This window comes from Chiloscyllium punctatum, chromosome 33, assembly GCF_047496795.1.
Source record: "Chiloscyllium punctatum isolate Juve2018m chromosome 33, sChiPun1.3, whole genome shotgun sequence".
Taxonomy (NCBI): Eukaryota; Metazoa; Chordata; class Chondrichthyes; order Orectolobiformes; family Hemiscylliidae; genus Chiloscyllium; species Chiloscyllium punctatum.
Genome location: NC_092771.1, coordinates 31,952,115 through 31,979,328, shown reverse-complemented (window position 1 = coordinate 31,979,328; position 27,214 = coordinate 31,952,115). Strand labels below are relative to the sequence as shown.

Genomic DNA, 27,214 nt, shown 5'->3' with positions numbered 1-27,214 from the left:
CCAGGTGTGGTCTCACCAGGGCCCTGTACAGCTGCATAAGAACCTCTTTGCTTCTATACTCAATCCCTCTTGTTATGAAGGCCAGCATGCTATTAGCCTTCTTCACTACCTGCTGTACCTGCATGCTTACCTTCATTGGCTGGTGTACAAGAACACCCAGATCTCTTTGTACTGCCCCTTTACCTAAATGGAATCAATTTAGGTAGTAATCTGCCTTCCTGTTCTTGCCACCAAACTGGATAACCATACATTTATCCACATTAAACTGCATCTGCCATGCACCTGACCACACACCTAACCTGTCCAGGTCACCCTGTAATCTCCTAACATCTTCCTCACATTTCACCCTGCCACACAGCTTAGTATCATCAGCATATTTGCTAATGTTATTACTAATACCATCTTCTATATCATTAATATATATTGTAAAAAACTGTGGTCAAAGCACTGATCCCTGCGGTAACCGACTGGTCACTGCCTGCCATTCCAAAATGGAGCCATTTATCACTACTCTTTGTTTCCTGTCAGCCAACCAACTTTCAATCCAAGTTAGTACTTTGCCCCCAATACCACGCACCCTAATTTTGCTCGCTAACCTCCTATGTGGGACTTTATCAAAAGCTTTCTGAAAGTCCAGGTATACTACATGTACTGGATCTCCATCGTCCATCTTCAGAGTTACATCCTCAAAAAATTCCAGAAGATTAGTCAAGCATGATTTCCCCTTCATAAATCCATGCTGACTCTAACCTATCCTGTTACTACTACCCAGATGTGTTGTAATTTCATTCTTTATAATAGACTCCAGCATCTTTCCCACCACTGAGGTCAGACTAACTGGTCTATAATTTCCTGCTTTCTCTCTCCCACCTTTCTTAAAAAAGGTGGTACAACATTAGCCACCCTCCAATCCGCAGGAACTGCTCCTGAATCTATCGAACTCTGGAAAATAATCACCAACGCATCCACGATTTCTCGAGCTACCTCCTTCAGTACCCTGGGATGTCGACCATCAGGCCCCGGGGACTGATCAACCTAACAGTCTCTCCAACACCAATTCCTGGCAAACATAAATTCCCTTAAGTTCAGGTCCTTCAGCCACTGTTACCTCAGATGGCGATGAAGCAGACTACAGAGAGGAAGTGGAATACCTGGGAAAATAGTGCACTGAGAACAACCTAGCTTTCAATGCCAGCAAAACCAAGGAACTCATTTTTGACTTTCAGCAGGATGTTACTTATGCCCCTACACATTAATAGGACAGAGGTGGAACGAGTGGAGAGTGTCAAGCTTCTTGGAGTGATCATCAACACGCCTTCTTGGACTCTTCATGTGGATGCACTAGTTACAAAGGCCCAACAACATCTCTTCTTCCTCAGGCAGCTGAGGAAATTTGGCATGATGGCGAATACCCTTGCCAACTTTTATAGGCGTGCCATCGAGAGCATTCTGTCTAGATGTACCATTACCTGGTATGGCAACTATACCATTCAAGATTGGAATCAGTTACAGGGAGTGGTGAACACAGCCTGGAGAATCACAAAGGCCAATCTCTCATCTATAGAATCCATCTACCAGGCCCCCGGTCAAGGAAAGGTCGCCAGCATTCTGAAAGATCCATCCATCTGGCAATGTTTTTCTACAACCTCTACCATCGGGGAGAAGGTACAGAAGCCTGAACACACGCATCAGCCAGTTTCAAAACAATTTCTACCCTACTGTTGTTAGAGTACTGAATGGACTCTCAAACTCTAAACATTCGCCTGTACACGTGTTTTTGTTTTTGCCACTGTTTACTTATTATTTACTTATCTATGCCAGTTAACTATGTAATCTGCCTGTACTGCTTGCTTTTAACTGTGCCTCTGTATACATGACAATAAATTCAATTCAATTTATTTAAATGATTTAAATGAGAATTTAGAAGGCATGGGTAGTAAGATTGGTGGAAAAGTGGACAGTGAAGGTTATCTCAGATTCCATGAGATCTAACCCTGCTAAACTGACTCCCATGAGGAACCTTGTTGCACGCCTTACTTAAGTCCATATAGATCATGTCCACCACTCTGCCATCATCAATCCTCTTCATTACTTCTTCATAAAACTCAATCAAGTTAGTGGGACATGATTTCCCACACACAAAGCCATACTGACTATCCCTAATCAGTCCTTGCCTATTCAATTTTCTCAGATCATTCAGCAATGACACTAAAATTGGAGGTGTAGTGCACAGCAAAGAAGGTTACCTTAGATTAAAATGGGATCTTGATCAGATGGGCCAATGGGCTGAGAAATGGCAGATGCAGTTTAATTTAGATAAATGCAAGGGGCTGCATTTTGGGAAAGCAAGTTTTAGCAGGACTTATACACTTAATGGTAAGTTCCTGGAGAGCTTTGCTGAACAAAGAGACATTGGAGTGCAGGTCCATAGCTCCTTGAAAGTGGAGTAGCAGGTAGATAGGATAGTGAAGAAGGTATTTAGTATGCTTTCCTTTATTAGTCAGAGTACTGAGTACAGGAGTTGGGAGGTCATGTTACGGCTGTACAGGACATTGGTTAGGCCACTGTTGGAATATTGCGTGCAATTCTGGTCTCCTTCCTATCGGAGAGATGTTGTGAAACTTGAAAGGGTTCAGAAAAGATTTACAAGGATGTTGCCAGGGTCAGAGGATTTGAGCTATAGGGAAAAGTTGAATAGGCTGGGGCGTTGGAGGCTGAGCTCTATAAAATCATGAGGAGCATGGATAGGGCAAATAGACAAAGCCTCTTCTCTGGGGTGGGGAAGTCCAAAACTAGAGGGCATAGGTTTAGGGTGAGAGCAGAAAGATATAAAAGAGACCGAAGATGCAACCTTTTCATGCAGAGGGTGGTACGTGTATAGACTGAGCTGCCAGAGGAAGTGGTGAAGGCTAGTACGGTTGCAGCATTTGAAAGGCATTTGGATGGGTATATGAATAGGAAGAGTTTGGAGGGGCTACACTGGGTTGGGATATCTGGTCAGCATGGACGAGTTGGACCAAAGGGTTTGTTTCCATGCTGTACATCTCGAATACTCTAATTTGACAACTGCAGAGAAAACTAGACAAAGCAAAACAGAGCAACCAGTCCAGAAACCTCCCAAAATCACACTGCTCCTGTCAAAAACCAATTCTCTCCTTTTATTTTCTTTGGAATCAACATTTCCTCTGGCTAACTGGTTAACACCAGATCAGCATCTAACCAGCTGCAAACCCTAAGCATAACAATCACTCAGGGCTGATTTTGTTTTACAGTGTTCTTAGATCAGTCATTAAGTTGCATTACTTCCCAGGCCAGTTCCTAACATTTAAAATCTACTTTTATTCTCTTCTCCTTTAAAACAAGCAGCTGTTCAAAGTTCAATGCCCAATTTCAACTCTCAGACTGCAACATTATGCAACTCCACAACCGTAATTAATACACATGAAATGCACATCCTCAATAACTTTTAACAATCTTAAAGAGCCTCTGGCCCCTCAGTAAAAGTATCTTACTTCTCCAAAAGGGCATCTTCCCCAAAGGTGGACACCTTACCTCTCCAAAAGGGTACCTTAGCTACCCAAACAAATCCAAAGTTCAGAACTGATCTTACGTGGTCTAATCTGCATATTTTGGGTTTCAGCCACTTCAGCTACTTCACCTAAAAGACAGCTGAAAATGTAAATGGCTAGTTACTTCTGTTAATGCATTTCCAAAGCCACCTCTACGAAAATGGGAAGTGCTGAGTTTGGGGCGGTGCTTTCACGCCAGTTTCCCCCATGATTGCCACTGTTGAGTGGCTCTCTATTCTGGAAAACATCTGGGCCCTAATATCTCCATATGCAGTTTGGAGGTATTTTAAAAGACTTCTGTAAATTATCTTGGAATGATTTATTGTATGAAGTGTGCTATTCAAAGTTGCTGGTATTATTCAGGTGGTGAATATTTGGATTAGGATAGTTAGGTGTTTGTTTTTGACCAGTACAGATTCGATCAGCTTGTTCAAAGATGTAGATCTGTATGACTGACTCCATGACTGGCTTTCAGAAAATAATCAAAACTCTTTTTGAGAGTATATGAATAAAGTCAGAGTTTCTTTAAAAAAATCACCACCTTGTGGCAGAATGGCTGACAATAAAAGTATTTAAAACTTGAAATGGCTTCAAGTTTGTGGCCAGTACCATCTTCCTGAATGCAGCATTATTCATACATTGTATCTGCACATACTCTGCATGTGGATTTATAATCAAAACCCAGCCTGACGTTGAAAAATATACTCATGAGAATTGATGATGCAATGATAATGATTCAAGACATTTTTCTTGAGAAACAGGAAATGGTTTTGTGACTCTGATACTTTTATACATAAATTTTGCCAAATCACTAGATGTCAATATATATCAATACGCCCAGTGTGACATTCCTGATGTTTTGGGACAAGTTACAGAACTAGCTTTATATGCTTATGTACCCCAATCTGAAATTGAAGTTCCAATCTTAAAGTTCCGTGAACAAATAGTAATTAAATTCAGAGTCCATGTGTTTATTTTGTGGCAATTAGACTTTCTAACCTGAGAGACAGTTCCCACTACAGTACTGTGCACATTGTATTTATAATACTCCCATAATTCGGTATCAGCCAATTTACAGTTTCTTGAAAAAAGACATTTCTTAAAGAATTCAAATTGAAGATTGAAATTTACATGCCATTTATGAAGCATCATTTGATAAAGCAGCTACAATTACCTGTATTCTTAGAGAATAGGGAACACTTTAGACTATTTCCTAAATGTCCCAACCACATTATCAGACCACAGATTGCCCACATACAATACCATGGGAGCTACTTCGCATTAAGGATTAATTAACTTTGCAGGAGAAGTTCCATACCAGAAAAATATTTTTGTGCAGCAATGTTAAGCAGCACTTCGGTCCATTTAGGTGATGCCATTTTTGACTGAATAGCTTTTGAGGAAACAACTCTCCGCAGAAAAACAAGAAAATCTCCCAACTGCAGATCTGCTGTATGTTGTTTTCGTAGAACAGCTGTAGAACAAAAACACAATATCAAGAAATGACTGAGCAACATTCCTGATATGGGAATCAGATTTATTTGATATGGAGGAATGGCACTGAAATAAGATAGCAGTAAATAACTCGACTGCATGATTACGAGTAACCTTGGCATTGAGACACCGTGCTCTGATTTTTATGAATTAATTTAGTTACTTCTATTAATATTCTCCTAAACTTACACTTGTACAAAATTGAATGCTAAAAATGAATAAGAACGTATCTGTAATATTTGTACATTTGTAAACATTGTTATCACATAGTCGCAACTCATTCGTGATTTAATTGAAAGGAAGAGAAATTCAACACTATAGGTACAAGGCTTACCCAGAATCCACAATATTAATCAAATCTATTTTACTAGTTTCAAGGAATCTGGAATATTTCACTGGTTTCAAGGAACCTCAGCAATTTTCTTTATGTTTACTCTCAAGCAAACAAGAACCCCTGAGAACCGATATTTACAGAAAAGAAGTGGGTGGCAGACTGCAGTCTGACAGTCATTTCGTTGTAAGTGGGAATTTTAACCATGCACTCCCTATCCATTCTTGGGAGTTTTACCAACTCCTGAAATGATCCGAAATAAATATAAGAGAGTTAGCTGACATGGTGAAAATCAAGAATTTAGTTCATTTAAAGACAGTGTCTGAAAGCCCCACTGGAGCAGAGAGGAAAAAAAAAATCACAAAATAAGATTACATTCAATTCAAATCAATTCCAGCACACCACAAACCTTTCTTTTGGAGTTTCTCACGCTTCAACCACAGATGCAAATCCTGCAGCTACAAACACATCCTCAACTTTAAAACACAACGTAGAACAACCTTTTTCAAATATTGTCCCAATACCTTTCAAATCTTTGGTATCTTCAGTCTCACCAATCTCATCCGATTTGTTTTTTCCATCCCCATGCAAAGGAGTCAGGCGCACTCCAGCCTGAGAGAGTAGGTTTTTCAGCTGACTGCAGAGCAGGTCTAAGAGAGACTGAACCACCTTAGGACTTAGCTTGTCTGCATAGGTTCTATGGAACAAGAATAAAGTACACATAAAGGTATCTATATCTGAAATGTTGAAGATGATATTGCGGTTTTAAATTGGTAACAGCACTGTTCAATGCAATAATTTGTATGCTATCAGAACACTGAATTTAATACACATTCAGAGCTGAATTTTCAGCGTTTGATACAACAGACCATTTTGATTAGGGCATGTGGGAAAAACAGAAATCGCTGGTGAAACGTAGCAGGACTGGTAGCATCGAAAAATGGGTATTAATATTGAGGAAGAGTTGGGTGCGGGTGAAGATGAGGGAAGAGCTTAGCGTGAGAGAGAGAGAGAGCATGAACACACACAAAAGACAAGATAGGTAACAGCACAAGACTGCACAAGTGCACATGAGAGTGTGGGCAGAGGCAAGGGGGTCAGACAGGGAAGGAGAGAGAGCAGGCACATGCCAGAGAGACGCAGAGGCAGCAGTCACATGGCAGAGAGAAGGGGCACGTGCAAGAGAGAGGCAGACAGTGGACACATTCCAGAGAGACGCACAGGGAGCAGGCACATACTAGAAAGTGGCAGAGGGAGTGGGCATACCGCGAGAGAGGCAGAGGGAGTAGGCACACTGCCAGAGAGAGGCAGAGAGAGGGGTCACGCACCAGACAGAGGCAAAGTGAGGGGGCATGTGCTAGAGAGAGGAAGAAGGAGGAAGCATGCACCAGAGCGTGGCACAGAAAGAGGCATGTGCCAGAGGGAAGGATGGTGATGGAGCGGGCCTGAGCATGTGTCAGAGGGAGAGGTAAAAAAGGCATGTGTGCGACAGCATGGAATGGGAGCAAGGGAAGGCATGCATGGCAGAAGGGAATGGAAGGGAGAAATAATAGGTATGCACCCGAGGGAGGGAGGGTGTGGGAACGTGCGCAACAGAGTCGGGGAGTGAGTAGGGACTGAGGGGCATGCGCATGGTGGGCGGAATGGAGGGGGACAGAAGGCCAGTGCACAATGGAGAGAGAGCAGGAAGGAGGGATGGGGACCAAGGATACATGCGGGACAGATGAGTCAGGCGATGGGGACAAAGTGTATGGTTGGGGGGTGGGGGGGGTGGCGGAGAGCTGTGGGAGTAGGTAGACTGACGACACATGCACGATGGAGAGGCAGAGAGAGGGACCATGGATCCACGTGCTGAGGAGGGAAGAAGGAACAAGGGCTCGCGCACTGAGGAGAGAAGATGAGAGGGAATGGGAGCCTGTGCGCAGAGGAGGGGAGAGGGGAGAGGAAACGTGGGCCCACGCGCTGACCAGGTGAGAGGGAACGAGGACCCACACACGGAGGGGAGAGGGGACTAGGACCCGCGCACAGAGGTGGTGAGGGGAGGGAACGAGGGCCCGCGCGCAAAGGTAGGGAGTGGGGAACGAGGGCCCGCGCGCAAAGGTAGGGAGTGGGGAACGAGGACCCGCGCGCGGAGGAGGGGAGAGGGAACGAGGACCCGCGCGCGGAGGAGGGGAGAGGGAACGAGGACCCGCGCGCGGAGGAGGGGAGAGGGAACGAGGACCCGCGCGCGGAGGAGGGGAGAGGGAACGAGGACCCGCGCGCGGAGGAGGGGAGAGGGAACGAGGACCCGCGCGCGGAGGAGGGGAGAGGGAACGAGGACCCGCGCGCGGAGGAGGGGAGAGGGAACGAGGACCCGCGCGCAGAGGAGGGGAGAGGGAACGAGGACCCGCGCGCGGAGGAGGGGAGAGGGAAGCAAGATGCTTTTCTGAATGGTGGGTTGTGACTCGTGGTGTTCCACAGGGATAAGTGCTGGGACCTCTGCTGTTAGTGGTCATAACAATTCGTAAGTTTGCAGAATTATACAAACATTGGTGGAATTGTGGATAGTGAGGACAACAGTCAGAGGATACAGCAGGATATAGATCAGTTGGAGCCAAATGAGAGGTGATGCATTTTGAAAGATCAAATACAATTGGAAATTACACAATGAATGGCAGAACCCTTCGGGGTATTGATATGCAGTTGGCTCTGGCTCTGCAGATCCACAGATCACTGAAGGTGGCAGTGCCAGTAGATAAGATAGTAATTAAAACTTATGGCATGCTTGCCTTCATTGGAAGGGGCATGGAGTGTAAAAATAGGCAGTTTATGCTGCAGCTTTACAGAATTTTAGTAACACCACATTTCTAATATTGCATACAGTTCTGGTCATCATATTACCAGTGTGATAGGGATGCTTTCGGCAGGGTACAGAAAAGATTTACCAAAATATGTCTGGTATGGGGGACTTTAGCTATGAAGAATGTTGGGATAAACTGGTTTGTTTTCACTGGAATGCAGGAGGTTGAGGGGTGTACCGATATAAGTTTTTTAAGTTTGTCAATGGCATGGATTAAATAGGAAGTGTGGGGCTTTTTCCCAAGATGGTTCAGTCAGTTACTAGGGGACACAGGTTCAAGGTAGGGTTGGTGGGGTGAGGGGGGTGTGGGAGTTAACAGAGATGTGCGAGACATGTTTTTCACACAAAAAGGTGGTGAGTGCCTGGTCCTTGCTGCCAGAGGCAGGGAGCAGCCACAACAGCAGCGTTAAAGAAGCACCTGGACAAATTCATGAATAGGGAGTAGAAGGATCCTGTAAATTAAGACAGTTTTAGTAAGGAAGGGCAAAATGTGTCACCGCAGGATTGGAGAGCTGAACGCCTATTCTTGTGCTTGTTCCTCTTTGTCTTTTTTTTCACAAAATGTGAGAATTTCATTAGGAATGTCGTGGTTTTAATTAACTTGAAAAGCAAGCCAATTGATAGCATTTTAGTTCTCATTTGCATTGATCAATACAATCATTACTTATGTGACAGAAAACTTAAACTTTTGCTTACCCTGTGGTGATGGCAAGTATCTGAAGCAATCTAGTGCTGGCAACCTTCAAAGCTGTGCTCAGCTGTGAAACACCTGGTTTTTGTATCAATTGCAGTGGCTGCCCAAGCATAGTGTCAGTACCACACAACTGGGATAGTACATTCAACAAACCACTAGAGATTGCCAAAGACACATCCACTGGCTGGTAACGCACACTAAGGGCGAATACTGTGACCAACAAGAGACGTTGCTGGGCTCCTGTAAACAGGAATAAAATCAATATTTATCTGTAACAATACCTCTAGATTTTATAATGTGTGATAGACAATGACTAAAATATTACATACGTTTTACATGTTTCAAACATAGTTTGCATTGTCATCCAGTATAAAAATAATGTAAGGTACTTAATTTAGCACATGGCAAGTCAAGATCAAGAAGAGGTTTCAGATGAAAACAAGTTTCAGGTGATGCGCAGACAGCGTTTAGTAAAATTGAACCAAACAGTACGGAACTATTTCAGCAACTAATTTAAAAACAAACAATATGTGCAATGCAATCATCTGACTCATCGGTTTCTCTTTCTGTCCTTACTTTGGTTAAAGTTTGAGCTTTATCTGCTATTAAGTGGCTCTCATTATTACACTATAAATAGGCAAGAGGCTGGAAGAATAAAGCAAGCCAGGCAGCATTAGAGGGTGGAGATGCTGACATTTCAGGTGGAACCCTTCTTCAGGACTTTGTGGCAATGGAGGATGCCAAGGATGGTCATGTTGGAAAGGGAGTAGTTGGGGGAATTAAAATGGGCGGTCACTGGGAGGTCATTGTGGGCCCAGCTGTGATGCCCGGTGAACTGTTCCCTAACTTTATGCCAAGTCTCCCTGATGTAGAGTAGACCACATTGGGAGCAACTGATGCAGTAAACTAGATTGGAGGAGAGGCAGGTGGAACGGGGATTGGAGATGGTGCGGCAGAGGGCTGTCTGGGTGACAGAGGGAGGAAAAGCATGTTGTTCGGAATAGGGGGACATTTGGGATGCTCGAGATCAGAATGTCTCCTTGTCTGAGCAGATGCAGCGGAGGTGGAAGAATTGTGAGAATGGTATAGAGTTCTGGCAGGATACTGGGTGGGAGGAGGTGTAGTGGAGGTAGTTATGGGAGTCTGAAGACTTGTTGATCTGGAGACTGTCGATGGAGATGGAGTTGGTGAGGTCCAGAAAGGGGATGGAGGTGTCCAAGATGGCCCAGGTGAATTTGAGGGTGGATTGGAAGTCGATGAACTTCTCCAGTTCAGCCTGGGTGCAGGACACTGCACCGATGCAGTCATCAATGTAATGGTGGAAGAGTTGGAGCACAGTGCCTGTGTAGGTACTGAAGAGGGACTGTTTGATATACCCTAAAAAGAGGCAAGCGTAGCTGGGGTCCATCCATCATGGCTACCCCCTTGATTTGGAGGAAATAGGAGAAGTTAAAAGTTGTTGAGCGTGAGGACCAGTTCGGGGAGGCGGAGGAGAGTATTGGAGGAGTGGGACTGGATGGGTCTGTTGGAAAGGAAGAAGTAGAGGGTTTGGAGTCCATCCCTGTGGAGTATGGATGTGTACAAGGACTGCACAGCCATCACAAAGGTAAAGCTCTGCGGGGCCGGGGAACTGGAAGTTGCTGAAGAGGTGGACAGTGTGGTTGGTGTCACGAATGGGAAATGCCTGAACTAAGGGGAAGAGGATAGAGTCGTGATAGGACGAGATGAGTTTGGTGGGAAGGAGTATGCCGAGATGATGGGTCGGCCAGGGTAGTTGGGCTTGTGAGTCTTGGGAGCAGGTAGAACCGGCCGGTGTGGGGGTGGGGACTATGAGTTTGGAGGGAGAAGAGGGAGATCATCAGAGGCAATGACGGCATGAGCAGTGCAGATGATTTTGGCCTGATGGATTACAGTGGGGTTGTGGTCAATGGGGAGGTAGGACATGGTGTCGGAGAGGTGGCGTTCGGCCTCTGCAACATAGTCCAGACTAACTCTCGCCTTTGTCAGTGGGTTTGATGGGTGAAGCGGAAATTGTTGCAGAATGAGTGGAGTGCTGCATGTTCGGAGGGGTTGAGGTTAGAGTTGGTGGGGGGGTGGAGAAACTGAGATGGCCAATGTCATAATGGCAGTCTGCAATGAAGAGGTCTAGGGCGGGTGGGGTGACCAAGTGGAGGAGCGGTAAGTGGGAAAAGGGGTCCTCGGAGGGAGGTTAGGAATTTTTGTCAAAGAAGACTCTGAGGCAGAGGTGGCAGAAGAACAGCTCCACATTGTGGTGGATCTGGAATTTGTTGAGGTGGAGGTGGAAGTGTGTGAATGTGAGCCCTTTGGACGGGGTCCGGGAATAGTGTGCATGTCCTGAAGAAGTGTTACACCCAGAACATTGACTTTTCCATCTCCATGCTGCTGTGTTCTTCCAGCCTCTTGTCTGTCTATTTTGGATTCCAGCAGGTGAAGTTCTTTTGTTTCTAACCTCAATATTACACCAGTCAATACTGTATATTGCTTTCTCTAGATTCCTAAATTGAACATGGTGAGCAAAGTATGTTACTTTTCCAGAATGGAACACCCATCTGGTTCAAGTCAGATTGACTATCTATAAAAAAATCTATAAACCATCCTGCACAAATTCTGAAGAATCACTGAAAAGGCATTTGGCATAAAAGTGGAGCTGAACTAGGCAATATGAGGCATTAGAGAAACTAAACCAGGGGGGGAAAGCCTCCCAAATGAAAGCAATTGAGATGAAAGGTGCATAGCAAAGAGGGAAGACAACACATTATAATTTAAAATATCTAAGTCTACAATTAGGGGTCAAAGAATGGTTCAGACAAATGGCCAAATGTGTGTCAGAGTTACAACAATACGTGGAGTTGATCCCATGAGCTACTCAAAATTCAGCTAAAAAAGAAGACTGGTCAATGAAGCGGTGACTGTACTAAAAAAAGCATTGTATTGTAGAAAATGTTGTGTTCTTGTGAAGGGAGTGGTTGGAGCCTTGGGCAATAGCATGGAGGAGATAAACAGAAACTTTAATATGGACAAGGGAAAAACAGGCACAAAAAGGGAATAGCTTTTTGGAGTGAATGTGCCTTCAGAAATGGAAGAGGGAAAGGAAGAAAGAGATTGTAATGTGCGCTAGGTGATGAGATGGTGGAAACAAGCTGGCAAACAGGATGTTGGTGGGATGGTGATCATTAACAAAAAGAGGTTCAATCATTGTTTGGTGGGGGGGAGCGAATAGCTAAAGCACACAAACAATGTTATTGCGATCAAGTGCTCTAACACTAGACAAGGAGTAAAGGGGAAAAAAGGCATGCACGTCAGAAACTTTGACATATATATATCCCTTCATTTTGATCTATCACAAGTCCTATTCACTTCCAAGTTTTAGTCTCATTTAAAGGTTCCACTATAATAATAATAATAATAATAATAATAATACATATTTTCCCTTTAGGGATGTAGATCTGTGTTATATTTCATGAATATGTTCACACATAAAAGAACAATCCTCAGAAAATCATTTCTCAATACTCTGTTCATGATCTGTACTGTAGTATCAAGGAATGTTTAATGAATCACACCCTTTGGTTTCAATTCACATCTCTGAATCGAATATTAATAGCGATCTTTCTTAAGCACAAACAAAATCACAGCAGCTATTGCTTTCAGGGAGGTACAAACCAACTTTAGCAGAGGGATGGGAACCAAGATGTAGTGATAACAAGGTGCACGAGAGATTGCAGAGGTAGTGGGCCAAGACTAAGAAGTAAGAGGTATTATTATGTGGTGTCAGACTAAAAGGGATTGCAATGAATTCTATATCAGATGGACTGCAGCAGCTCAAGAAGGTAACTCACCGCCACATTCTCATGGGCAAACAGGTCCCACATCCCACAAATTAATGATGGGAGTACTACGTTGTTCTGATGGTGTTCTGGTTCAAACTAGACAGGGTTGATTTAACTATTCCCATATATATGATGCTCAGGAACGCCAGCAAAAAAGGAAACCCAAAAGTCTTCTATTAATACTTAAGTATAATGTGAAGGTGCCCGTGTTGGAGTGGGGTGGAAAAGGTCATAAGTCACATAATACATATAGTCCGACAGGTTTATTTAAAATCACAAGCTTTCAGAGCGTTGCCCCCCTTTATTAGGGGGCCAGATGTCACCTGATGAAGGGGCAATGCTCTGAAAGCTTGCGATTTCAAATAAATCTGCTGGGCTCTAACCCAGTGTCATGTGACTTCTGATCTAATACTTAAGTAATAAAAGGGTAGAAAGAGGAGAGGTTGGATCAATCAGGGACCATAAAGGAGTGATGCACATTAAAGCAAAGGAATGTACCGAGGTGCTAAATGAATACTTTGCACTTTCTTTTACCAAGAAGATGCTGCCAAAGTCATCAGCAACTCCTTTTTTGAACAAGAGCGTGTAAGGATGAACTCAGCAACTACAGACAATCCAAGTTTAAACTAAGTGGTGGAAAAGCTTACATAATTTATATTAAGGATCAAAACCTTAAGTCACTTCCACAAGTGTGGATTAATCGAGGAAATCCAAGAAAGTTAACTAACTCGATTTGAGTTTTTTTGAAAAAGATTAAAAACACTTCTGAGGATAATGATGTAGATACGATGTGCATGGTCTTTGATGAAATGCCACATAACAGGCAAGCAAGCAAGCTGGAGCCCATGGCATGAGCACAGCAGCAGTATGAGCACTAAGTGGCCTAGTGGCATGAAACAGTAGCAGTCGATGATTGTTCTTCAAACAGGAAGAAGGTATATGGTGAGTTTCACCAAGGCCTGATCTTAGGGCCTCGGTTGTCTTCATGCATATGTTTATTAACGATTTAGACTTAGGTGCACAGGGCAAAATTTCAATACTGGAACTTGATATTCACACTTGGAACTTGAACAATAAGGAGGATAGTGATAGACAAGAGAACACAAACAGATTAATACAATGGTTGTAAACGTGACAAATTTAATACAGAATTGAACTGATAGATTTTTATATGAGGGACTAAGTGAAGCAATTTAAACAAAGGTTATACATTCTAAAGGAAATGCAAAGATAGAGTTATCAGTAGTATTCATGCACAAATGATTGAAGGTGGTAAGACAAACTGTTGAAGTGATTTAGATCTGAACATAATTAAGAATTGCATAAATACAGAGTTAAAAAGCAAGGATCTTAAAATCAGTTTACAGATTTGGCCTCAGGGTCCAGTATCTTCAATTTGTTGCCCTTTAGGAAGGATGTGACGTCCTTAGAAAGGATGCAGGAAAGTTTTATGAATATATTTCTAGAGCTGAATGATTTCTGTTGGAGGTCAGGTTGAAGAAACTAGGACTATCTTCCTTGGAGAAGACGTGGGTGTGAAATAAATTTATTTGAGGCACAGAAAATAATGGTTGTAGATTGAATCAAGAGACAGAAACAGTTCTAACGAGTGGGAGGTTCCACAACGACCGCACACCAATTGAACGTAGTAAGTAAAAGAATCAAAGATGGTGTTTTCAGACAGCAGGTTGTTATGAACTATGCCCAGTGACTAAGGAGTGTGATGGGAGGTAGGTTCAATCCAGCTTGCAAAAGAAAATCGATAAGCATTTGAAGGGTGAAAACTTTGTAGTGCCACAGGAGTGAAACCAGCAAAGTTGCTCTTAGAGAGCTGGGATAGACATAATTAGTCTCCTGTGCTATAACCATTCTAAGTAAAGCAATATACAGTTTATTATTGTTCAAGTAATTAAAACTCAGCTGCAGTCACTGCTGTTGAATCAAAAGTCTGTAATGCTGAATTAACATTACAGTATGTTTTACAAAATTTATTTTGAAGAATAGAAAATATTTTGAACATTAAATACCAATCAATTTAAGAGCAGCGTCAATGACATGCAACTGTTGAGCAGAATACAGAATTTGGATACTAAACAAGATTTTACTGTATACAAGTATTATCGTTAACAGAAAACCATATAGATAAATTATTTATATTATTGTGTTTAGTCTTGATTTTATACTTTTCTAAACATAATGGCACCACTAAAGAAGGGATGAAAACCAAAGGAGGATGAGAGCTGATCGTTTTGAAAGAAAAGTCCGTAATTACCACCATCTCAAATTTTCCAGTTTTTAATGTAACACTTCAGCTACTTACCAATGTGGTGCTTATTTGCTTGCAAGGCCCGATCGAGGGTAGCAGACAGTTGTTGGTAGATCTTGTGAACAGCACTCTGGATATCCATCTGAATGCTTCTCTTGGCAGCCCTAATACCATCCTGAATGATCAAGTTAATACGTTGTGTAACTCTTGACAGACTCCATTCAAATATCATTAATACTTACAGATGGAATTTAAAGAAAGACAGTAACTTTTTAACACTTTTCACAACCCCAGGATGTCCATATCATTCTACAACCAGTTCAGTACATCTTGAAGTTTCGATTTGGAGAAAGGGGACAGCCAACTTGCAATAAACCATAATGAGAACTGAAGTTCGCAATGTTAAGGGATGAACATTGGTCAGTGCATCAGGAAAAGGTTCCCTGCTTTTCTTCAAAAATAATGCCTCAGGGTCTATTATGACAAACAAAAAAGGTTCAAACATATCAACAGAAAGACAATAATCCAAGTGTGTAGCTCTGAGTAGGGCTCCAACTGCAGTTTCCTGATGCAGAAGATAAGAATCATCATCAACCACTTCAATTAACCTTAATTTTAAAAAATATTTAAAAACATCAAATTTTTTTTAAAAAACACCGACACACTTCCTGTCCCTTTTAAACTGTTTTATTTTCTTGATTTTTAGCAGAAATTGCCAGATGAAAATTTGTCAAACAATAATTATATGCTATGCCTAGTGGAGTTACTGCACTGCCACTGCTTATAATGGTGAATCATAACAGGTACTTTCCATCATACATGTGTATGGATGGGCAATTGATAAATGGAAACGGAAAACTAAGGACAGAATAATAGTCTTTAGTCTTGGAACTGAAATCTGTGCTTTCTGATCCAATTATCCACTGATTTGTAAGCTCTCCAACTGAAAACTATAACTGACTTACGTGTAAAATTTTGAAAATGAATGGATAATGGATTGGGTTGAGAAATATGGTCAGGGACTGATCAGGTGGGTACCCTTATTGGTGCCCACTTCTTCCCAGCCAACGTTCTTTTTATTTGCTATGCTTATGCCAAATGGACCTCTAAGATCCTTTGTGCACAAAAGGACTTTTTGCAGAATTCACCCATCTTAATTAAGATGTGGAGGTGCCAGTGTTGGACTGGAGCAGACAAAGTTAAAAATCACACAATACTAAGTTATAGTCCAATAGGTTTACTTGGGAGTACAAGCTTTCGGAGCACTGCTTCTCGTCAGGAACCGAGTGTCCTATGATCCTGCCCCACTAGCTGCCCGATGAAGGAGCAGTGCTCCAACAGCTTGTACTTCCAAGTAAACATGTTGGATGATAACCTGGCATTGCATGACTTTTATTTTTATTTAAGTCAGGCCAAACACAATGGTATCATTGTCATCTTTGAATCAGGCAATGAAGTTTGAATCCCACTCAAAAGACCTGTGTTGTTGATTCTTCAATTCATCCAGATAGAGGAGCTGTTAGATCAAGACAACAGCCCAATAATGATAGAGAACATAGAAAAGTACAGCACAGAACAGGCTCTTCAGCCCACAATGCTGTGCCAAGGATTAAACCTAATGCAAATAAAATAATTTAACCTACACACCCCTCAATTCACTGCCTAGCAGTCACTTAAATGTCCCCAATGACTCTACTTCCACGACCACTGCTGGCAACGCATTCCATACATTCACAACTCAATGTGTACAGAACCTACCTCTGACGTCCCTTCTATACCTTTCTCCTAATATCTTAAAACTATGACCCCTTGTACCAATCAATTGTGCCCTGGAGAAAAATCTCTGGCTATTGACTCTATCCAAGCCTCTCATTACCTTGTATACCTCGATCAGATCACCTCTCTTCCTCCTCCTCTCCAGAGAGAAATGTCCGAGCTTACTCGACCTCTCTTCATAAGGGAAGCCCTCCAGTCCAGGCAGCATCCTGGTAAACCTTATGTGCACCCTCTCCAAAGCCCCTGTATCTTTCCTATAGTAGGGCAACCAGAACTGGACACGATATTCCAAGTGTGGTCTCACCAGGGACTTGTAGAGCTGTAGCAAAGCCTCACTGCTCTTAAACTCGATCCCCCCGTTAATGAAAGCCAAAACACCATATGCTTTCTTAACAATCTTATCCACTTGTGTGGCAATTATGAACTTGAACACCAAGATCCCTCTGTTCCTCCACACTGCCAAGAGTCTTTAATCCTATATTCAGCATTCAAGTTCGACCTTCCAAAATGTATCACTTATCATTTATACAGGTTGAACTCCATCTATCAATTCTCAGCCCAGCTCTGCATCCTGTCTATGCTGTGCTGCAGCCTGTAATAGCCCTCAATACTATGAACAGCACCTCCATCCTTTGTGTCATCTGCAAAGTTACTAACCAACACTTCAACCTCCTCCTCAAAGTCATTTATAAAAACTACAAAGAGCAGAGGCCCAAGAACAGAACCCTGTGGGACACCACTCAATACTGACCTTCAGGCAGAAAACTTGCCATCTACAACCACTCTCTACCTTCTGTCAGCCAACCAATTCTGAATCCAGATAATCAAATCTCCCTATATCCCATATGACTTTATGAGTGAACCTGCCATGCTGAACGTTATCAAATGCCTTGCTGAAGTCCAACACACCACATCGACAGCTCGACCTTAGTCAACCTGTCGATATTACATATTATGCCCAAAGACCTAAGTTCCTGTGCTGAATGCTTCATAGAACATAGAACAGTATGTTCGAGCCCTTCGGCGCTCAATGGTGTGCCAACCTTTTATCCTACTCTAAGATCAAACTAATCTATATACCCTATATTTTACTATCATTAATGCCTATCCAATGTCATTAATGTTTCTGACGCTACTACCACTGCTAGCAGTGTATTCCAAACACTCAATACTCTCTGTGTAAAGAACCTACCTCTGACATCGCCCCTAAACCATCCTCCAATCACCACAAAATTATGCACTCTCATGATAGCCATTTCCACCTGGGAAAAAGTCTCTGGCTATCTACTCTATCTATGCCTATCATCTTGTACATCTCTATCAAGTCATCTCTCATCCTTTGTCTCTTCAGTAAGAAAAGCCCGAGCTTCCTCAATCTTTCTTCATAAGACATGCCCTCCAGTCTAGGCAGCATCCTGATAAATCTCGTCTGCACCCTCTCGAAAGCTTCCACACCCTTCCTACAATGAGACATCAAATCTGAACACAATATTCCAAGTGTGGTCTAACCAGGACTTAATAGAGCTGCAGCATAACTCGTCACTCAAACTCAAGCCCTTTGCGAATGAAAGCCAACATATCATATGCCTTCTTCAGAACCCGAACAACTTGGGTGGTAACTGAGTGACCTTGGCAACCACAAGATCCTTCTGTTATTTGACATTGCCATGAATCCTACCTTGAACCCTGCATTCTGCATTCAAATTTGATCAACCTAACGGAATCACTTCACACTTTTCCAGGGTGAACTACATGTGTCATTTCTCAGCCCAGTTCTGCATCCTGTCAACGTCCCGTTGCAACCTACAACAGCCCTCCACACTATCCAACACTTCACCAACTTCCTGTCATTGGCCAACTTACTAACCCACTTTTCCACTTCCTTATCCATGTCATTTTTAAAAACACAAACAGCAGAGGTCCAAGAACAGATCCCTGCAGAACACCGCATGGTCACAGAGCTCCAGGCTGAATACTTTCCATCCACTGCCGCTCTGTCTTCTATGGGCTCGCCAAAGTTTGGATCCAGACAGCCAGATTTCCCTGTATTCCATGAATCTTTACTTTCTGAATGAGCTACCATGGGGAACCTTATCAGATGCCTTGCTAAGATCCATGTGCACCACATCCACTGCTCTATCTTCATCAAAGTGTCTTGTCACATCCTCAAATAATTCAATAAGGCCCCTCACAAAGCCATGCTGACCATCTCTAATCAAACTATGCTTTTCCAAATAATCATAAACCCTATCTCTCACAATCCTCTCCAATAATTTGCCTACCACTGATGTAAGACTGACCGGTCTGTAATTCCCAGGGTTGTTCCTATTCCCTTCCTTGAACAAGGAAATAACATTTGCCACCCTCCAATCTTCTGGTACTACTCCAGTGGACAGTGAGGATGCAGAGATCATTGCCAAAGATACAGCAATCTCTTCCCTCCCTTCCCGTAGTAACCTTGGGTATATCCCGTCTGGCCCAGGGGACTTATCTATCCTCACGTTTCTCAAAATTTCCATCACATCCCCCTTCTCACCAATCTGTTTCATGTTGTCCTCACAAACAATAAGTTCCCTCTCACTACTGAATACTAAAGCAAAGTATTCATTAAGGACCTCCCTTACCTCTTCCGACTCCAGGGATAGATACCCTCCATTATCTTTCATCAGTGCTACCCTCACTCTGGCCATCCTCTTGTTCCTCACATAGGTTTTCCTTAATCCTACCAACCAAGGCTTTTTCTTGTCCCCTTCTAGCTCTCCTAAGTCCATTCTTCAGTTCCTTCCTGATTACCAGAACTCTCTAGAGCCCTGTCTGATCCTTGCTTCCTCAACCGTAAATAAGCTTTCTTCTTTCTCTTGACTAGACGTTTCACATTTTTGTCATCCAAGGTTCCTTCATCCCACCATCCTTTCCTTGCCTCAGTGGGACAAACCCATCCAGCACTCGGAGCAAGTGCTCCCTAAATAACCTCCACATTTCCGTCATGCATTTTCCTGAGAACATATCTGCTCCCAATGTATGTTCCACAGTTCCTAATAGCATTGTAATTTTCCACCCCCCCCCCCCCCCCCCCACAATCAAATACTTTCCCATACTGTCTGCTCCTATTCCTCTCCACAACTATGTAAAGTTCAGAGACTTATGGTCACTATCAACGAAATGCTCTCCCACCAAGAGATCTGACATCTGACCTGGTTCGCTGCCAAGCACCAAACAGAATATGGCGTCGTCGTCCCCTCTAGTCAGTCTACGTACACATTCAGTCAGGAATCCTTCCTGGACACACCTGACAAAATCTGCTCCATCCAAACTATTTGTACTAAGGAAGATCCAATCAATATTCAGGAAGTTGAAGTCACCCATGACAACAACCTTGTTACTTCTGCATCTTTCAAAAATCTGTCACCTAATCTGCTCCTCTGTGTCCCGGTTGGTATTGGTTGGTCTATAGAAAACTCCCAATAAGGTCCTCATGATCAGGTTCTGACTTCCACCCATACTGACTAGGTAGACAAACTCTCCTCGACGACCTCCCTTTGTACAGCTGTGATACTATCCCTGATTAGCAATGCCACTCCCCGACCTCTTTTGCCTCCCTCCCCATTTCTTTTGGAACATCTAGTACCCGGAACATCCAACAATCATTCCTGCCCCTGTGATATCCAAGTCTCCGTAATGGCCATAACATTGCAGCTCTAAATTCATGCTCTACATTCATCACCCTTATGCCTGACACACTTTGCGTTACAATTGACACACTTCAACCCGTCACACTGGCTGCAAATTTGCCCTATCAACTGTCTATCCTCGAGCAAATACTTTGCTCAAATCATTCTATAATGTTCAGCCATCAGAACTTTTAAAATAAATACACAGGTTTCATGTGAGGAGAACATGACTCAGTCACTCTTGTTGCCATTCCAATGCATTGCATGCCCATAAATAATTGCTGAGGAGCAATTCTGATCTGTTCCCAGGTAAGCTCAAGTTGAAAAAGTGTTGGAAATTCTAAGCAGGTCAGGTTTGTATTTCAAGGAATGAAGGTCTGAAGGATGAGTCCAACTTTGTCCCATCTGGACAGGAGATCACAGAATACATACATCCCCTCCATAGATCTCTCCATAAACATGCTTGATTTCAGGAAAACATTGTGGGTTGACAACTATAGCAGTAATCTGTAAAATCTGATTTGCAATAATAAATTTCAAGGAGTGAGCAATTAAAAATACCAAACAATTTATACATCACTTTAAATATAGACTTGAATTGAAAATGCAATAGATATAGATGCATAACCATCACAAAGTTTATTAACACAAAATTCAGAACATGAGAAAAAGGACTATTTGCAACTGGATAATATTATCCAATTTTTATTTTAATGTGTTTCCATGGATCACATTTTCAAACAGAAATTTTAAGATAAATAAAATGGAGTTTTATGATAAATCAACAGACTTCGTATTTCAGATTAATCTCAATCACTCCCAAATCTGATGATTACATTTGGTGAGTACCTGATAGTGATGCAGTTGGACACTTTCACCTTTGATTCCTGCATTCCCCACTGTGCCCAGGCCAAAGCATCCTGCCAGGAATTGTAACCTGACTGATGTGAGTAAAGAAGTGGAATGAAACCACGAAGTCATAGAATTACTTCCTGTTAACTGGCTGCCCTTTTCCTCCATTCCAGAAAGTAACACCAAGATTTGATGAAGTGCCGCCAGACGTAGCTAAAAATGAGTCAAACAAAAAGTATTAGTCCAGAGCTTCATATTTAAGTTAATTATTTTTGTCCATAACTGAAGAGTTCATCTGAACCAAAGCATATTAAAATTGACTTTTTGATCAGATGAATTGTTCTAAAGTAAAATCTTCCATAATAAAAACACAGACATTTCAGCCAACAGGTGAAGAGACAGGTAAGACATGAAAGGGAGCAAAGAATGCCTGTTGGATTAAATTGCATCTATTTCAATGCAAGAGGGCTGATAGGTAAAGGCCAATGAACTCAGAGCATGGATAGATATGTGGAACTAGGATACTATAGCCATTACAGAAACATGACTAAGGAAGGGACAGGACTGACAATTTAATTTAGTAGGCTCCAGGACTTTAGGTGGGACAGAAGTGGTGGAAAGAAGCGAGGTGGAGTTGCATTTTATATTAAGTCAAGCATCCCTGAACACTGAGCAATTTAGCGTAGCTAATTCACCTAACCTGCACATCTTTGGACTATGGGAGGAAACCCAGAGGAAACTCACGCAGACACTGGGAGAATGTGCAAACTCCACACAGACAGTTGCCCAAAGCTGGAATCGAACCCAGGTCCATGGTGGTGTGAGACAGAAGTGCTAACTACTGAGCCACCGTGCGGCCCCCTGTGCTCCTCCACGGGCGGCACGGTGGCACAGTGGTTAGCACTGCTGCCTCACAGCGCCTGAGACCCGGGTTCATTTCCCGCCTCAGGCAACTGACTGTGTGGAGTTTGCACGTTCTCCCAGTGTCTGCGTGAGTTTCCTCTGGGTTTCCTCCCATAGTCCAAAGATGTGCAGGTTAGGTGAATTAGCTACGCTAAATTGCTCAGTGTTCAGGGATGCTTGACTTAATATAAAATGCAACTCCACCTCGCTTCTTTCCACCACTTCTGTCCCACCTAAAGTCCTGGAGCCTACTAAACACCCTCCGGGTGCTCCGGTTTCCTCCCACAGTCCAAAGATGTGCAGGCCAGGTGAATTGGCTGTGCTAAATTGCCCATAGTGTTAGGTAAGGGGTAGATGTAGATGTAGGGTATGGGTGGGTTACGCTTCGGCGGGGCGGTGTGGACTTGTTGGGCCGAAGGGCCTGTTTCCACACTGTAAGTAATCTAATCTAATCTAATCTAATCTAATCTAATCATCACTGTAGTAATCGGAGATGAAATAACTGAAAAATCACCCAGTGAGGCTTTGTGGGTAGAGTTAAGAAATAAGGAGATGGTGACGTTACTGGCGTTGTATTATAAGCTCCCAATTGTGAATGGGAAATAGAGGATCAAAAATGCAGGGAGAGGATCAAAAATGCAGGGAGACTAGGGAGACTTGCAGGAGCAATAGCATTGTCATTTTAATTTTCCTAACCCAACCTGGGACTAACACAGCATTAAGGGCATAGATGGAATGGAATTTGTTATGCGCATTCAGGAAAGTTTCCTCAAGCAGTATGTAGAGGCTCCTAATTGGGAAGGGGTAAAACTCAACCTACTCTTGGGAAACAGGGCAAGGCAGGTGACAGGGTTGACCGTGGAGGAGCACAGGGGGCCGCACGGTGGCTCAGTAGTTAGCACTTCTGTCTCACACCACCATGGACCTGGGTTCGATTCCAGCTTTGGGCAACTGTCTGTGTGGAGTTTGCACATTCTCCCAGTGTCTGCGTGAGTTTCCTCTGGGTTTCCTCCCATAGTCCAAAGATGTGCAGGTTAGGTGAATTAGCTACGCTAAATTGCTCAGTGTTCAGGGATGTGAAGGTTGGGTGCATTATTGGGGTATATATAGGATAGCTGGGGAATGGGTCTGGGTGGGTTAATCTTCAGAAGGTCAGTGTGGACTTGTTGGGCTCAGGCCCTTTTTCCACACTGTAGGGATTCTATGAAGTACTTTGGAACCAGTGACCATAGTTCTATTAATTTTAAGACGGTTACGGAGAGGAACAATACTGATCCAACCCAACCAGACCAGTACAAGCTACTTAAATTGGGACAAGGTGAATGGAATTAGACAGAAGCTTGCAGGGGTTGATTGCTGTAGTTTATTTGAAGGCAAAAGAACCTCTGGAAAGTGGGAGGCCTTTAAAAGTGAGATATCTAGAGTTCCAGGTCTAAATGTTCCTGAGAGGGTGAAAGGCAAGATTGACAGGAACAGGGAACCCTAAGGCTTTGATCAGAATAAAGGAGGAGTTATGGCTCAGGTAACGGCAGCTGGGATCAAGGGAACCCCTGGAGTTATATAGGGTATACAGGAGTTTACTAAAGAAAGAAGTCAGGAAGGCGAAAAGGGTGCATTATTGGGGTATATATAGGATAGCTGGGGAATGGGTCTGGGTGGGTTACTCTTCAGAAAATCAGTGTGGACTTGTTGGGCTCAGGCCCTTTTTCCACACTGTAGGGATTCTATGAAGTACTTTGGAACCAGTGACCATAGTTCTATTAATTTTAAGACGGTTACGGAGAGGAACAATACTGATCCAACCCAACCAGACCAGTACAAGCTACTTAAATTGGGACAAGGTGAATGGAATTAGACAGAAGCTTGCAGGGGTTGATTGCTGTAGTTTATTTGAAGGCAAAAGAACCTCTGGAAAGTGGGAGGCCTTTAAAAGTGAGATATCTAGAGTTTCAGGTCTAAATGTTCCTGAGAGGGTGAAAGGCAAGATTGACAGGAACAGGGAACCCTAAGGCTTTGATCAGAATAAAGGAGGAGTTATGGCTCAGGTAACGGCAGCTGGGATCAAGGGAACCCCTGGAGTTATATAGGGTATACAGGAGTTTACTAAAGAAGGAAGTCAGGAAGGCGAAAAGGGGGCACACGATAGCCTTGGCTGAGAAGATTAGGGTGAATCTAAAGTGGTTCTTTAAGTATACTAAAGGAAAAAGAACAACACGAGTGAGACTACGACCTCTCAAGGACCAAAGTGGACACATAAGGGTAGAACTGCAGGAAATGAGTGAGGTCCTCAATGAATATTTCTCCTCTGTGTTTACCATGGAGAAAGACATGAAGACTGAGGAATTTGGGGAAGTTAGATGTTGGGGACAGTTCATTTCACATACAGCTGCTGACTTAGTCTTGCTGCCATAGTATTTATAGGACAAGTCCAGATAAGCTGCTGGTCACCAGCAACCCTTCCAATACATAGTATATTTTTGATGATGCATGGGGTGCTGTTCAAATGGCTTGCCTTATTTTGCATGGTTTCAAATTTCTTCAATGTTCAATAAGTACACTCATCCAAGCAAGTGGAAGATATTTAATCACACATGCTAAATAGCCAAATGAAATTGGGACATATATTAACAACTGCAGTGTTTAATCCCATTCCTAATTCTGAAGTGGTCTTGTCCACCTACAGCAGGACGTGGTCAAGATTCCAGTGTACACTACTAAGTGACAAGAAACAATCAAATCAGTGCCAGGCAATGATCATGACAATCAAGGCAAGAGTTGAACCACCTCCCTATGACATTTAACAGCATCCCTAAATTTTCCATCATCAACATGCTTGCACTTAGCATTGATCTAAAACTTAACTGAATGAAATCAGAAACATGCTAATAAGTCAGAGGCCAAGCACATTGCTGGCACGAATTTCCTAATGCTGATCCAACCCAACCAGACCAGTACAAGCTATCTCCCCATCCTCCCACCGCCCCAAACTCAACATCAAGCCACCCAGAAATTCCCCACATGATGACCCGGCTAGGTCAAGGCAAAGAGGGTAACAGATGTGGGAAATCTTTAAAAGTACCCAGATGAGCACTTGAAATGTCATAACATTTAAGGCTATGGGCCAAGTACTGGAAAATTGGATTAGTGTAGATGGGTTAGTCAGAATTGATTAATTGAAAGGGCTCTTCTGTGCTGCATGACTTTATGATCTATAACTGACTGGCTACCTTATTCACAATACAAGCCCAGTCCACTCAACTCTCCTCTATGGACGGCCTTCAATGCTGGAGGAACTGTCTTCTGAGGAGAAGCCGAGAAGGTTGGACCTGTACTTGCTGGAATATAGTGGAATAAGAGGCAACCTTACTGAAAGATTCTTAGAGAACTTGACAGAGTATATGCAGAAAGGAAAGAAATAATGAATTCATTGATGGTCATCTTCCAAGATTCTTTGGATTCTGGAACAGTCCCGAAAGATTGAAGGATAGCTAATGCAACCCCACTATTTAAAAAGTAAGTGTGATGAAATTGTAGCTTTAAGAGGTCTGTTTAGTCCTGATTTCTTTGAAAGAGAGAGAGAGAGAGATTAGGGGACAGGTGCCAAGCAATCTATGAAAAGGCAAACAACTTGTGAAGCCTTAGGTGTTTTTTTTTAAAAAGGTGGAACGATTGAAGCAGCCTGGATGTGTATGATCAAGGTCTGACCCACAGAACGAGGATTTTTACTTTAGCACTCAGCAGTTGCTGTTGGGGTCTGGAAGAAGTGAAAGCTATTTTTGCACCTCTTGGTTACAACAAAAAGCTGGAGACTCTCTGCCTGCTACGGAAGTTGCATCTTCATGTAATCTCTTTCTGGATTTGACAAGAGTGTATTTATGAGAGGTCGCTATATTGGAACAATTAGTTAGTAATTGTTACTGCATCTATTACGCTGTTAAGGTTTTCCAAGAGTTACGTTATTCCAATTCCTTATTTCTTTTGTTGTTTTTTAATCATAATGAATGAATAAACTATGTTTTGTTTTAAATCTGGAATGCAACACTTTAGATTTATCTTTAAAAATAAGAAAAAGTTAGGATAGAGACCATCTTCTGAAAATTTTGAGTTTGGTCTGGTCCATAACAGGAAGCAGAGAGAAAAGAGGGAACGATAGACCAGTGAGTGTGACATTGGTAGTGGGGAAAATGCTGAAGTCTATTATCAAGGGTAGGTGATGGCCTCGTGGTATTATTGCTGGATTGTTAATCCAGAGAGCCAGATAATGTTCTGGGAACTCAAGTTTGAATCCTGCCATGACAAACGGTGGAATTTAAATTTAATAGAAAAAGGTTCTGGAATTAAGAGTCTAGATATGATAAATTAATCCATTATCAATTTTCAGAGAAACTCTTCTGGTTCACTAATGTCCTCTCGGGAAAGAAACTACCATCCTTACCTGGTCTGGCCTACATGTGACTCCAGATCCACAGAAATGTGGTTTACTCTTACCTGCCCTCTGGACAATTAGGGAAAGGCAATAAATGCTCACCAGTGATACCCACTTCCGACGAATGAAAAGAAATGTAGCAGCACACTCAGAAAACAGTGGTAAAATCAGACAGTGTCAGCATGGAGCTACAAAAGGAAAATCATGCTTGACCAATCTACTGGAGTTCTTTTAGGATGTAACCAGTACAGTATATTGGTGGAAAGCAGGTGGATATGGTTTTGGTTTTGACAAAGTCCCACATAAGAGATTCATGTGTAAAATTACAGCATATGAGTTTGAGGACCGTGCATTGAGATGGATAAGACCATAGGAGCAGAATTAGGTCATTCAGCCCAGAGTCTGCCCCACCATTCAATCATGACTGATCTTCTCTATGTCCATTCTATCCAGGCCTCTAAGTATTCTGCAAATTTCAATCAGATTCCCCCTCATCGTTCCAAAATCCACAGCGTACAGGCCCAGAGCCTGCCCCTCATACC

The 27,214-nt window shown here is 42.8% G+C and overlaps 1 protein-coding gene across 8 annotated transcripts in view; it reads right to left on the bottom strand.

The window, feature by feature from the left end:
- herc1 (HECT and RLD domain containing E3 ubiquitin protein ligase family member 1) overlaps positions 1-27,214 on the bottom strand; it is a 466,732-nt gene that overhangs the window by 244,194 nt on the left and 195,324 nt on the right. For all 8 annotated transcript variants that reach the window (XM_072553323.1, XM_072553316.1, XM_072553320.1 and 5 more), the window contains 5 exons: positions 21,341-21,556; positions 15,099-15,219; positions 8,930-9,167; positions 5,919-6,091; positions 4,888-5,043 (listed from right to left, as the gene is read on the bottom strand). In XM_072553323.1, coding sequence (XP_072409424.1) covers positions 4,888-5,043; positions 5,919-6,091; positions 8,930-9,167; positions 15,099-15,219; positions 21,341-21,556 — 904 coding nt within the window. The remainder of the gene's footprint in view (positions 1-4,887; positions 5,044-5,918; positions 6,092-8,929; positions 9,168-15,098; positions 15,220-21,340; positions 21,557-27,214) is intronic.